The 15,113-nt window shown below is 37.8% G+C and overlaps 1 protein-coding gene across 1 annotated transcript in view; it reads right to left on the bottom strand.

Moving 5' to 3' along the window:
- The window catches only part of ANKRD31 (ankyrin repeat domain 31), a 128,882-nt gene that overhangs the window by 30,724 nt on the left and 83,045 nt on the right, over positions 1-15,113 (bottom strand). Inside the window, exons 19-21 of the mRNA XM_025296392.3 lie at positions 11,685-11,847; positions 9,484-9,599; positions 2,292-2,379 (exon numbers count right to left, since the gene is read on the bottom strand). Coding sequence (XP_025152177.3) covers positions 2,292-2,379; positions 9,484-9,599; positions 11,685-11,847 — 367 coding nt within the window. The remainder of the gene's footprint in view (positions 1-2,291; positions 2,380-9,483; positions 9,600-11,684; positions 11,848-15,113) is intronic.

The raw sequence follows: 15,113 nt of genomic DNA, 5'->3' as shown, positions 1-15,113 counted from the left end.
GAACCTTAGTTTTCAACAACTGTTAAAAAGCAATGGGACCAACAGCAGTCAGGACCTGATCATGAGCCAAGACTCTAGTGTTCTACTTCTGTACCTCTCCTTCCCTAAAGGGGCAAAGAGACTCAAAAAAGGGATCATGATTAGAATAATCCCAGTGATAACATGATCACAACAGAATAAAATTAAGTTACAAAGCCTGGGGGTGAGGAGGGGAGAAAAGTTTCTAATCTTAGAAGCATTAAAAGCAACAGAAAAGAGGCTGATACATTCTACTATACAGAATTTGAGAATCTCTGTATTTAACACACACTAATATGTTATAAATAAAAACACCGTTAAGGGACAAAAAACGTATTTACAGCAGTTATGGCAGAAAAGGGGTCAATAACTTGATTATATAAAATGGCTTCAATTTCTTAACAAACAGGAACAGTCAATTTAAGAAATAGAAGATAAAATTAGTGAAAAAATACCATTAATAATCAATAAGTAAAAATAATATACATATTTTTTACTAAAATAGTAAAAAATTTTTTCAGTAAAATTATTTTAAATGAAAATACTGACGCTATTAGCAGTGTAAAAGCAAACACAAATATGTGTTGGTGGAAGTACAAATTATTATGTAACACTATAGGAAATCAACTTATCAATATGAACCAATAGATTTTACAATGTTTATATGTTTTGACCCAATAATTTCAATTATGTTAATTTTTCCTAAGAGGATAATCCTAAATCCAGAAAAAACTATGTATGGTGGTGTAATAGCAAAAAATTGGAAAAATCTACATGCTCAACAAAAAAGGAAAAATTAAGTAAATCATGGGACATTTATTGAACAGGATACTATGTAACCACTAAGAATGATGACCATGACAAAAAGAAAATACAGCATATCTAACAGGATCCAATCTATGCTTTTTAACAATTTTACTGAGGTATAATTGCATAAGCATTCTCTTAGGAAAAAAAAGAAAACTAAACACCAAAATATTACAGAAGAGCAGTAGGTGATTTTTAGCATATTTTTCCTCATTATTGTTTTTGAAGTGTATCTATATACCTTTTATAATGAAAAAAGTATATTCTTGTAAAATTCATCTTAGATGTATAAGATACTATAAATACTAAATAAAATATATGAACTATACATACTGTTTGAGGATATAAATTAATTTGTATTATTTTCCTCAAAATATAACCTGTATCATGTGTTAGGCCAGGATAAAAAGTAGAATGGGTATAGTTTAAAAATAAATAATTTTTTTAAAAGGTATACAACATGAATTAGGGCTTCCCTCATAGCTAAGTTGGTAAAGAACCTGCCTGCAATGCAGGAGACCTGGGTTCAATTACTGGGTCGGGAAGATTCCCTGGAGAAGGAAACGGCAACCCACTCCAGTGTTCTTGCCTGGAGAATCCCATGGACAGAGGACAGAGGAGCCTGGCCTCCATGGGGTTGCAAGAGTCAGACACAACTTAGTGTCTAAACCACCACCACCACAACATGAAATTAAGCTAACAGACTAATTAACAGTTATATCCTGCTACAAAAAAGACTGATGAGGTACTATTTTGATTTTTTTAATTAATTTTTATTAGAGTATAGTTGATTTACAATGTTGTATTAGTTTCCATTTTACAGCAAAGTGAATCAGTTATACATATACAAATACCCACTTTTTTTAGATTATTTTCCCATATAGGTCATTATAGAGTACTGAGTAGAGTCCCCTGTACTATGCAGTAGGTCCTTATTAGTTGTCTATTTTATAAATAGCAGCATGTATGTGTCAATCCCAATCTCCCAATTTATCCCTCCTACACCCCCTCTCCCTTGGTAACTATACGTTTATTGTCTACATCTATGACTCTATTTTTGTTTTGTAAATAAGTTCATTTGTACCATTTTTTTAGATTCCACATATAAGTGATATCACACGATACTTGTCTTTCTCTGATTTACTTCACGCAGTATGACAATCTCTAGGTCCATCCATGTTGCTGCAAATGACATTATTTCGTTCTTTTCGATGGCTGAGTAATATTCTACTGTATGTACGGACCACATCTTTATCATTCATCAGGGCTTATAATGTGGACATTTTTGGGGGGAGGACAACTTCAACCTCACAGCACTCCTATTCTGAATTCTATCAAAAGTTTAGTTTTGCCTATTCTTTAACTTTTAAAAAATGGAACCATACTATACCCACCCCATCCCCAAAAGAAAATGAGGCAGCAATGCCTTGGATGACTGAAATAATCAAATATGAGTGCATATTTACCTGCATCTTCAGGGGTTCTTATTTCAAACTCTAATAAATTTTCTTGTTTTTCTTCTATATCTTGTAGAATGGCACTGATGGTCTGATGCTATCAGATAAAATATTTAAAAACTCATTACAAGAAGGTAGATGTTTTTCTCTAACAGGCAACTGAAAAATGCACAGTAAAAGTGCTAAATCAGATCAGATCAGTCGCTCAGTCGTATCCGACTCTTTGCAACCCCATGAATCGCAGCACGCCAGGCCTCCCTGTCCATCACCAACTCCAGAGTTCACTCAGACTCACGTCCATCGAGTCAGTGATGCCATCCAGCCATCTCATCCTCTGTCGTCCCCTTCTCCTCTTGCCTCCAATCCCTCCCAGCATCAGAGTCTTTTCCAATGAGTCAACTCTTCGCATGAAGTGCTAAATAAAGTACCACAAAAAAAGCTGATTTCCCTTTATGTTCCAAATATATTCAGGCCTCATTTAAAAACTATATATATATATATATATATATTTGGGAAAAAATTAAACTTAAATACATCTTGATTTATGTAGCAGATCTGCTCCTGGAAAACAGAATGTTAACAGTGGCAACCATAAAAACAATCACAATTTCTCAATGACTCCTTTTATAGGTGTAGGAGGAAAAAAAAATAACTCAGCAAATAATATTTAAAGATTACATATATGCAAGAAGTTTAAGGCTTTATGATTATCATTGTACACTATTAAGATTTCACATGCAGTCTTAGAAATACAAAACACTCTCAAAAACCCACCAAGAGGATTTAAAACCACCTCTTTATACACTTGTCAGTATTAATTAAACTATTAATATTAATAGTTTAATATTAACATTAAACTATTCAATGCAGATAGTTTCTTGGTTCATTGTTAGGGAAATTAAAATAGAGGAATATTCATACTGAAATGCCTTCAACATATTGGGTTGGCCAACAAGTTCGTTTGGGTTTTTCCATAACGTCTTAGGATCATTTTTCCTTTGACACGTTTTTCACAAATTTGTATATTAAAGCATACTGGTTGACAGCACAGGCTCTGGAGTCAGATTACCTGGATTTCAATTCTGCCGCTGCTATGTAATAGAAATGTAATTTTGGATTGTTACCTACCCTCTCTTACTTCAGCTTCCTTAGCTGTAATGAAGAAGGTAATGATATTAATAGAAACTACTTTCATTATTATGAAGGCTAAATGGATTAACATAAAGCACTTAGAGGAGAGCTCACCATGTCATAAATACTCTGTGAACGCCAACTATTATCATTATGATAATCATTTTGTACTCACTCTATATGGAGGGAGAGAAGGAGGCTGCCTAGATGCTGTGATCTGAAGGTGTTAGAAGGTAGCATCAAACTAAAATCATTGCATTTCCTTTGCATCTGGCCACAGAGTCACCCCTCATCCTCAATTTGGTTTGAAATTTTCAGCACTCAAAAACAAATTTATATTTACAAAGGACAAACCTTTAATGACTTTAAAGTCCGCATATTTTAAGTTTTTTCTTAAAGCTGGTTTTCATTAAAATCTTATATTTTCATTATATTTCCCTGAGGCTTGGCATCTAAAGTGATACACATTATTCCTGAAACAAATACTCATACTGTTAGGGTGATTTTTCCATAATGTTTTAATCTTTACATGAAATATACCTTAAAGATACTAATGGTCAATAGTGTGAGCTGAGCTGATACAGAAGGACCCCTGTCTACTCCAAACACCTGGAAAAATACATTAGACAAAATACAATAAATTTTAACCACCCACGCCCAGCTAAAATTTGAAAAATAAAGGGAAAGGAAATCAAGCTGGTAGCAGCCCATGAGGGATGTGGAACAAACATAAGTATTAGGAATTAGGGCCCATGTCCAAGGTACTAGAAACCCAAGTAAGACGGTAGGTGTTGTGAGAGGGCATCAGAAGGCAGACACACTGAAACCATAATCACGGAAAACTAGCCAATCTGATCACACGGACCACAGCCTTGTCTAACTCAATGAAACTAAGACATACCGTGTGGGGCCACCCAGGATGGGCGGGTCATGATGGAGAGGTCTGACAGAATGTGGTCCACTGGAGAAGGGAATGGCAAACCACTTCAGTATTCTTGCCTTGAGAACCCCATGAACAGTATGAAAAGGCAAAATGACAGGATACTGAAAGAGGAACTCTCTGGGTCAGTAAGTTCCCAATATGCTACTGGAGATCAGTGGAGAAATAACTCCAGAAAGAATGAAGGGATGGAGCCAAAGCAAAAACAATACCCAGTTGTGTATGTGACTGGTGATAGAAGCAAGGTCCAATGCTGTAAAGAGCAATATTGCATAGGAACCTGGAATGTCAGGTCCATGAATCAAGGCAAATTGAAAGTGGTCAAACAGGAGATGGCAAGAGTGAACATTGACATTCTAGGAATCAGCGAACTAAAATGGACTGGAATGGGTGAATTTAAGTCAGATGACCATTATACCTACTACTGCAGGCAGGAATCCCTTAGAAGAAATGGAGTAGCCATCATGGTCAACAAAAGAGTCCAAAATGCAGTACTTGGATGCAATCTCAAAAAGGACAGAATGATCTCTGTTCGTTTCCAAGGCAAACCATTCAATATCACGGTAATCCAAGCCTATGCCCCAACCAGTAACACTGAAGAAGCTGAAGTTGAATGGTTCTATGAAGACTTACAAGACCCTTTAGAACTCACCCAAAAAGAGATGTCCTTTGCATTACAGGGGACTGGAATGCAAAAGTAGGAAGTCAAGAGGCACCTGGAGTAACCAGCAAATTTGGCCTTGGAGTATGGAATGAAGCAGGGCAAAGGCTAATAGAGTTTTGCCAAGAGAACGCACTGGTCATAGCAAACACCCTCTTCCAACAACACAAGAGAAGACTCTACACATGGACATCACCAGATGGTCAACATGGAAATCAGATTGATTATATTCTTTGCAGCCAAAGATGGAGAAGCTCTATACAGTCAGCAAAAACACCACTAGGAGCTGACTGTGGCTCAGATCATGAACTCATTACTGCTAAATTCAGACTTAAATTAAAGAAAGTAGGGAAAATCACTAGACCATTCAGGTATGACCTAAATCAAATCCCTTATGATTAGATTATACAGTGGAAGTGAGAAATAGATTTAAGAAACTAGATCTGATCGACAGAGGGCCTGATGAACTATGGACGGAGGTTCAGACATTGTACAGGAGACAGGTATCAAGACCATCCCCATGGAAAAGAAATGCAAAAAAGCAAAATGGCTGTCTGAGGAGGCCTTACAATTAGCTGTGAAAAAAAAAGAAGCAGAAAGCAAAGGAGAAAATGAAAGATATAAGCATCTGAATGCAGAGTTCCAAAGAATAGCAAAGAGAGATAAGAAAGCCTTCCTCAGTGATCAATACAAAGAAATAGAGGAAAACAACAGAATGGGAAATACTAGAGATTTCTTCAAGAAAATTAGAGATACCAAGGTAACATCTCATGCAAAGATGGGTACAATAAAGGACAGAAATGGTATGGACCTAACAGAAGCAGGTGTGGCAAGAATACACAGAAGAACTGTACAAAAAAGAGCTTCACGACCCAGATAATCACGATGGTGTGATCACTCACCTAGAGCCAGACATCCTGGAATGTGAAGTCAAGTGGCCTTAGAAAGCATCACTACGAACAAAGCTAGTGGAGGTGATGGAATTCCAGTTGAGCTATTTCAAATCTTGAAAGATGATGCTATGAAAGTGCTGCACTCAATTTGCCAGCAAACTTGGAAAACTCAGCAGTGGCCACAGGACTGGAAAAGGTCAGTTTTCATTCCAATGCCAAAGAATACTCAAACTACCACACAATTCCACTCATTTCACACGCTAGTAAAGTAATGCTCAAAATTCTCCAAGCCAGACTTCAGCAATATGTGAACCGTGAACTTCCAGATGTTCAAGCTGGTTTTAGAAAAGGCAGAGGAACCAGAGATCAAATTGCCAACATCCACTGGATCATTGAAAAAGCAAGAGAGTTCCAGAAATACATCTATTGCTGCTTTATTGACTATGCCAAAGCCTTGACTGTGTGGATCACAATAAACTATGGAAAATTCTTCAGGAAATGGGAATACCAGACCACCTGACGTGCCTCTTGAGAAACCTATATGCAGTTCAGGAAGCAACAGTTAGAACTGGACAACAGACTGGTTCCAAATAGGAAAAGGAGTACGTCAAGGCTGTATATTGTCACCCTGCTTATTTAACTTATATGCAGAGTACATCATGAGAAACGCTGGGCTGGAAGAAGCACAAGCTGGAATCAAGATTGCCAGGAGAAATATCAATAACCTCATATATGCAGATGACACCACCCTTATGGCAGTAAGTGAAGAGGAACTCAAAAGCCTCTTGATGAAGGTGAAAGAGGAGAGTGAAAAAGTTGGCTTAAAGCTCAACATTCAGAAAATGAAGATCATGGCATCTAGTCCCATCACTTCATGGCAAATGGATGGGGAAACAGTGGAAACAGTGTCAGACTTTATTTTTGGGGGCTCCAAAATCACTGCAGATGGTGACTGCAGCCATGAAATTAAAAGACGCTTACTCCTTGGAAGGAAAGTTTTGACCAACCTAGATAGCATATTCAAAAGCAGAGACATTACTTTGCCAACAAAGGTCTGTCTAGTCAAGGCTCTGGTTTTTCCAGTGGTCATGTATGGATGTGAGAGTTGGCCTGTGAAGAAAGCTAAGTGCCGAAGAATTGATGCTTTTGAACTGTGGTGTTGGAGAAGACTCTTGAGAGTCCCTTGGACTACAAGGAGGTCCAACCAGTCCATCCTAAAGGAGATCAGTCCTGGGTATTCATTGGAAGGACTGATGCTAAAGCTGAAACTCCAGTACTTTGGCCACCTCATGAGGAGAGTTGACTCATTGGAAAAGACTCTGATGCTGGGAGGGACTGGGGGCAGGAAGAGAAGGGGATGACAGAAGATGAGGTGGCTGGATGGCAGTACCGACTCAATGGACATGAGTTTGAGTGAACTCTGGGAGTTGGTGATAGACAGGGAGGTCTGGTGTGCTGCGATTCATGGGGTTACAAAGAGTCGGACACGACTGAGCCACTGAACTGACTGACTGACTGACTGACTGACTAAGGAGCAGGAGATAAGGCCTCAGGGCCACATAAGGAAGAGGCTAGAATCAGTCGGTTCAGTTCAGTCGTATCTGACTCTTTGCGACTCCATGGACTACAGCATGCCAGGCCTCCCTGTCCATCACCAACTCCCAGAGTTTACTCAAACTCATGTCCATTGAGTCGGAGTTAGAATGGAGCCCCACATAAAATTAGTGACCATGAGTGGGTAACCTTTAGCTTAAATAAGGATTAGTAAAAACTCTACTTGTCACCCACTCAATTAGAGGTCAAAGGGTATCACACAGAATATAGTGCAGAGAATTAAAGAAACGGAAAATTCAAAAAACATATAGGGAGACTAGTCTAAAAACAACCATCTCAAAAAATATGAGTTCCATAAAAGGAGAATACTGCTAATGGGAGAGGGGTAATAGTCAACAATCTAAGGGCTAAAAGTTTCCAGAATACAAAGAGAAATCTGTCTTCAGACTAAACGAACATGTTTAGTCCTTTTAGAGTAAAATTAATTAAAAACACACCCACATTTAGACATAACCTAGTGAAACAGCAGAATATGAAAAAAAAAATCTTTAAAACTGTAAGCCTCAAAGATATATTATCTACAAGGGAGTGACATTTAGATTGACAATTAACTTTTCATTCATTACAAGAGATACCAGAAACAACGTAAAATATTTCTGAAATGTTGAGGCAAACACAATTCATTTTAAACAGCATTTAAAATATTTTAGGTATAAAACAGTTGATTAATCATAGTTTATGTTCAATGAATTGTATTTTCCTCTCTATAGTATACAAAAAAAAGTCTAATCCACACACAAAGTCTTATTCAAAATATTTCTTTGAGGAGTCTACTTTGCTTTAAGAAGTTAGTGTCTAGGATGCTATGTGTTTAATCAAACTAAGCATGTCCATCTCATAAATTAATATATGTGCAACTAAGTTATTTTCTTTAAAATACACCTTCACATGAGGGATTTCACATATAGCAAACTATCACTATAAACCATGCGGGGTCCAGCTTGGTTAAACCAGGCTGCTTTCCTCTTCTTCGTCTAGGCTCCAAGGTCTTTTCCTCCTACTATGTATCCAAGATACTTTTTGGAAGTTGGATGGATGAAGACACACTAGAACACTGCAAGAGTGACACTGTTCGTGGGATAGGTAAGTGCCAAAGAATCCAATCCAGGAGTAAAGGACAGCAGCTGAACTATACTTCTGTTCAATGCAGACAGTTGCTTGGTTCCTTTTTAGGGAAATTAAAATAGAAGTCTTATTCTGGCTTCAGAAGCAGGACAGCAGACCTCTCTGACCACCTGTCTGGGCACTGCCTAGATTCTGAACTCAGTGCCTGCCCTCAAGCACAGCAAATCAGGAATCGCTTTACATAGGGAGTGGGTCTTGGAATTCTTGAGCCCCTGGAGGTCTGGTCAACCCTAGGATCTAAGGAAATTCTGACTGACTCACAGGTGAAACAGCACTGGAAAAAGGTATAAAGTAAAACCAGTGCTGCATTTTTGCATGCAAACTGATGTTGACATCAGTTTGTGGCCTGGGATTATAAACAGGAGTCCCTGAAACTGCAATCTGAAGTCTCACCCACAGAGCAGATGCACTGGCCAGAACTTGTCCCAACTGTAACTCCAAATCGCTATTTATGAGGGACTTCCCAGTGCTGTTCAAGGCTGGATGTAGGCTGGCCCAATTGGTGATGCATACACACGCTGTTATTTCTCTCTATTGTTTCTATTTCTTTTCTTTTAATGCCTGCATACTGAAATTAAGTCAAATAATCTATAAAAAACTGAAACCGTTCATGTGTGTAATGAGTTGTTTCTTTGGCTAATGAGTCCTTCAAATCTAAAACAAAAGTAAAACTTTTGGCAAAACATTCAGTCTGCCCAATTATGCTGTATTATTATCTTATGACAAAAAAATATTTTTAACCTGTATGTCCTTAAAATGGAAAGAATGCTGCCAATAGCCAATGCAAAGAATGGCATTTTCTAGGCTAAAGAACAAAAGCATTTCAACTTCACTCACCATGGAAAGGTTTTCTTCTGTTTTTTCTTGGTGTGAAATAGAAGGTGTATCAACAGTTTTGGAATCATCACAAATGCACTGTTTATGTCTTCTTGCCCGGACGTCAGGAATTTTTACTTTAAAACATAAAATCAGAAAATATATTAAGAATGTGCAAAAATTTTGCCTAATTTTATCAATTGTAATGGTGACAGGAATAGGAAGGATAAATTAAGTCGATAATTACCATGATACCTTAATGTTGATGAGCACCTCATTATTTATCATCAATTGACTCATTTTAGCAAATCTACTGAATACTTATCACCTGCTGGATATCCAACTCTTTCCATGAATCATCTTATTTAATCTTCATATGAGCCCTGAGGGGTAGGTAGTTAATTACATCTATTTTACAGAAGAGGAACATGAAGCTTAGAGGGATTCAAGAAGTTGCCTGATGCGTCACACAGCTAGTACTGAAACCAGATCTGACTTCAAGTCCATGGTCTACTATGACCGTAATTCACTGTCTCTATAAAGTTCTCTCCAAACCTCTTCCCATTCTGGATTCCCTTTCTCCACATATGGGTACCCTATATCCCTCATTCTGTTGGGTTACCTGTCCAAGGAAAGGTATATACAAGGAACAACAGAAAAGTGGGAACAGATCTAGTACTTTATAACAGAGTGCTCAATAGCTCCACATATGGCTGTGAAGAGAGAAAAAGACATGCCTGGGGCTATAGGAAAAGTCTCACAGCCTGTGGGCTTAGCACATGGGAGTAGACAGAGAAATGAGGGTCTGTGTGTCAGTCTCCTGACTTTGACCTACATGTGACCTAGCGCACCAGTGGAATAGGACACGATGACTATCCTTGCCCTCACCAATCCTATCAGTTGGCAAGGAGAGTGGCAGGCCAGGGGAAAAGCACATCACAGGGGTTCTCTTTCCAATAATCTCCCTCACAGACAGCACGGATAAGCTCCTGGCTTTCTTCTTCCATGAGTCAAGGTTCATGCATGAAGGAAAAGGAAGATCAATTCCCTCTCCTCAACGCTTCCAAAATTGTTTTTAACTGCCTGTTTTCTGGTTTATCTCTCCACAAGCCTGGAAGCTCCTCCTGGGCTGATCTGTATAGCATGTGCTCAACAATGTATGTTTTCTAAGCCAGTGCTCACTAAATGCTTCTTTAAAAAAACACAAACACACCCGTCACCTCACATTGTTACCTTGTGTGTTTGTGTGTGTGTGTTGGTGAGAACATTTAAAAGTTACTTTCTTGGCAAACTAAGTATACAATTTATTATTAAAAACTGTAATCACCGTTTTATACATTAGACCCACAGAACCAATTCATCTTTTAAGCGAAAGTTTGTACTCTTTGATCAACATTTCTCCATCTCCTCCACCACTTCCTCCCCCAAGCCCTTGGCAACCACCACTCAACCATCTATCTGGTTCTTTAAGCTTGACTTTTTAAGGTTCCACACATAAGTGACACCACAAAGAGTTTGCCTTTCTGTATCTTTCTATGCTTATTTCATTTAACATGACATTCTCCAGGTTCACCTATGTTGCTACAAATGGCAGGACTAAATGCTTATTTCTTATAGATAACTCATTATATTATTTAAGTGCAAAATACTGCTAAAAATGGTTCATAAAAATTTCCCTGACTATATATTTCCTTGAAATATTCTTTCCACTATAATATATATTACACATACACTCACACACATATATAAGTATAGTATTTTTGCTTAACAAATTCATTTTCTAGCATTATAATATTAGTCTTGAAAAGTTGGCATGGGTCCAACTTTTGCATGAATCATTATAAATTTTGAAGTAATGGAATCTTAGTCACAAAGACTTTAGTATAATGTCATCCTTTTCCAGCCCCACTATAAAGTAAACCAATTTGCATAGTTTCAGTAACAGCTCTATCTCAGACCCAGTGTTATGAGAGATGAATGTTTGTTTAATGAAGGTGTTTTGTTTCAACATATAATTCTAATACAATAGAACCATATAATCCATAAATTAAACCAAGTTTTGAAATGCTGTTTCTAAAAATAAATTATGCTTTTCAAGAGTTTAATAAACAGACAAAAAATTATCCCTAGTTATGAAACAATTTCCACAAATCTGAAGAATCTGTTTTTCTAAGCAGAGGTATACACCTGTGTAAAATAGCGAGAAACACTGCTATGCATACCAGTGACCACAGCGTCACTCCCATCTCCACTGTCAGTCTCAGTAGCGCCATAAGACTTCAGCAGCTCTTTCATATTTTCATCATCTGCTTCATCCAAAGCAGTCTTCTGCTTTTCATCCTTGTGATTAGGGTTTGCTCCATGTTGTAGTAGAATCTCAGCTGCCTAGAAGGCATTTTTCCAAAGTTATCTCTACAGACACCTAAAATCAATCATTTCTGCTTTCATTATAGGATAACACTATCAAATATTAATAGTTATCAAAAAGTTTCTCAAACTCTGACCAAGAAAATTTCGATTAAACTTGATATGACACTTGTAAACTGATTCACTGTTTGGCCTGATCTGTCTTCACAGGAGAATCAAATACAGTGACACGAAAGTACCAGACACGCTGCTCTCATTGTCTAAGAGCACTTAGACGACTGATGTGCAAAAGGATTTACTCTGTTTCTTTTACACAGCCTTTTGCCCTCCCCTAAGCTGCTGAAAGATAGGGTACAGAAGGGAGCAAGGATCATTTCAGGACTATATTATATTGTATTATATTATACTATACTATACACTGTATTATAAACTGCCATTAGACAAAGTTGAATAAATTTTACTTGAACTATAACACTTCAGATATGTTACTTGTTTAGGAGTTTTTATAAGTTACCTTGGGAACCTAATGTCCATTCTAATACTCTCTATGCAAATATGTTTCCTAAATAGATGACTTGTATTCACAGAATCTTAACAAGATAAAAAGAAAAAGAAATAATCTACTCCAACCCCATCTTTTACAGAGGAGAAAACTGAGATCAAAGATAAATGTTGTGACATTTTGGGGGTAAAACTTTCTGATATAAATAATGCTTTCCTGAATAACTCAAACTTGTGTATTAGAATTAAATTTATAATTCAGCAAAGTTAAAGACTGTCACGTATTACTTGATAGTAAAAGTCAATTTAGTAAAAAAACAGTCAATGATTCCATCTGCATAATACAAGCAACTCAAATCATTGAAAAACCTTTTGATCAGGAAAAGATGGTCAGTATTTTGTTAAAAATATGTTACGTTCTAGTAGCTTTTCTCTTTCCACTTGTGTTCAGGTATGGAGAAGCATAAAAATTTAGAAGTAAATGCACCAGTAGAAATTATGACAGTTCCTTATTTGTTCTATCAGCCTAGAATTAGCCCAGCATGAAGGAAAATATATTTGTTTTAAGGTCAAGCATAAAAAACTCACTCCTGCTACTTACTATGTCCTTGGGCAAGTTACTTACCATTTGAATCTCATCACCCATGAGGCTTAAATGTATAAAGTATTTGGCACATGGTGGGGCTTAAGGGAAACCAGTCCCCTAATCAGCTGTGTGTAAGCCCCAGCAACCGTTCTGCCAGTCCTCCCTGCAGCATTTTGCCTAACTTTACGTAGTTTCCTTACACGCATTTGTAGATCAGCCAAAGAATTGAGGAAGTGCCCCCTTTAAATCGCTGGAGAGGTCTCTTTATGCAGATACATTCTGTCTGGTATCTTGTCCTCAGAATTTTAGCTGTTGGAGCCTTTTAAACTCCGAATTCTGTCTTTTCAGCTCTCTGAGATCATAAGGCTATTTGTTTTCCTCCTCCCTACACTACTGCCTGGAAACTCCCTCTAGCCCATAAGGAGGGGCAATCCACAGGGCTCATCTCATTTGCTTCTGTTCTTTCCTGCATGTTGTCTAATATCTCAAAACTTTTATTTTACATATTTTGCTCACTCTTCTAGCTTTTAAGGTGGGAGAGGATATCTTATCCCTGCTATTCTATCTTGTACAAAAGTGAGTGTCCATTCCCATTCATATTTTAGCTTTAAAAAAAAAATCTTTTCCTCTCGTTCTCCCTTTCCTTATCTTTTAATACTCCACAGTTTATAAGGTAGAATACAAAACCACCTTGGAAGATAACTTAAAACAGAAACTAAGATTTTTTTTTAAATATGCAAGTTGAAAAAGAAAAGATGATGATGAACTCAATTTTGTATCTAGTCATGCAAGAGAGAAAAATCACAGGATATTATAAAATTGATACTTATTAGTTCTACAACTGGAGAAGGCAATGGCACCCCACTCCAGTACTCTTGCCTGGAAAATCCCATGGACAGAGGAGCCTGGTAGGCTGTAGTCCATGGGGTCGCTAGGAGTCGGACACAACTGAGTGACTTCACTTTCACTTTTCACTTTCACTTTTCACTTTCATGCATTGGAGAAGGAAATGGCAACCCACTCCCGTGTTCTTGCCTGGAGAATCCCAGGGACGGGGGAGCCTGGTGGGCTGCTGTCTCTGGGGTCGCACAGAGTCGGACACGACTGAAGCGACTTAGCAGCAGCAGCAGCAGCAGTTCTACAATTGGGCTTCCCAGGTGGCACAAGTGGTAAAGAATTTGCCTGCAATGTAGGAGACCTGGGATGGGAAGATCCCCTGGAGAAGGAAATGGCAACCCACTCCAGTACTCTTGTCTGGAGAATCCCATGGACAGAGGATTAGGACAGGCTACAGTCCATAGGGTCACAAAGAGTTGGACACGACTGAAATGACTTAGCACACACAGGTCTACAATACCATAGATTTATATATCTTGCTCCCTTACTTATCTTTCTAGATTATCTATCAATATCCTACCTCAACAACAACAACAAAAATAGGGACAAAAGGGAGAAAGTGAATCAGAAATAAAAAGAACAAATGACAAACTGTTACATGGAGGGAAAGTTAATGAAGATATAAGGAAAGATGCTGGCCAATATGTGTGTCAAAGTAATTAAAATATCGTTAAAAACACTGCCTCCTTCATTTTAAATAGAATATTTCGCTTTAAAGTGAAGGCAATGGAGATATGGAAGGTTAATCCAAAAGCAAACTTTATCTGTATCACCACCTAGGTATCAAGAACATCAGTGATTCTCTAGAACAAGCAATAATAGCACCCTATGGTCCGTGGGCCAAATGCTGTCTGCTGCCTGATTTTGTAAATGAAGTTTTAGCGGCGCACAGTCAAAACCCACTCATTTACAAACTGTCTAGGGTTGCTTTTACAACAGAACAGCAGGTGAGTGGTTGCAATAGAGGCTGTGTGGCCCAGAAAACCCAAACTACTGATTATCTAGCCCTTTGCAGGAAATATTTACCAATCCTTGCTCTAGAGCAGAGCTGTCCAAGAGAGGTCTCTGTGATGATGGAAATGTTCTAATCTGCATTGTCTAATACGGGAGCCACTTGCCGCATGTAGCTACTGAGCACTTCAAATGTGGCTAATGCAACTGAAGAACTGAATTTTTAAATTTAATTGATTTTAGGTAATTTAAATTTAAATAGTCATTATGTGGTTAGTAACTATAGTACAGGGTAGTGCAGCTCTAGATCAAACTCCTTATTTCAAGGGTAAAGTTATCTTTATCTTTT

The sequence above is a fragment of the Bubalus bubalis genome, chromosome 11, assembly GCF_019923935.1.
Source record: "Bubalus bubalis isolate 160015118507 breed Murrah chromosome 11, NDDB_SH_1, whole genome shotgun sequence".
Lineage (NCBI taxonomy): Eukaryota > Metazoa > Chordata > Mammalia > Artiodactyla > Bovidae > Bubalus > Bubalus bubalis.
Note: the sequence above shows the minus strand (reverse complement) of the source record. Positions and strands in the feature narration are given on the sequence as shown.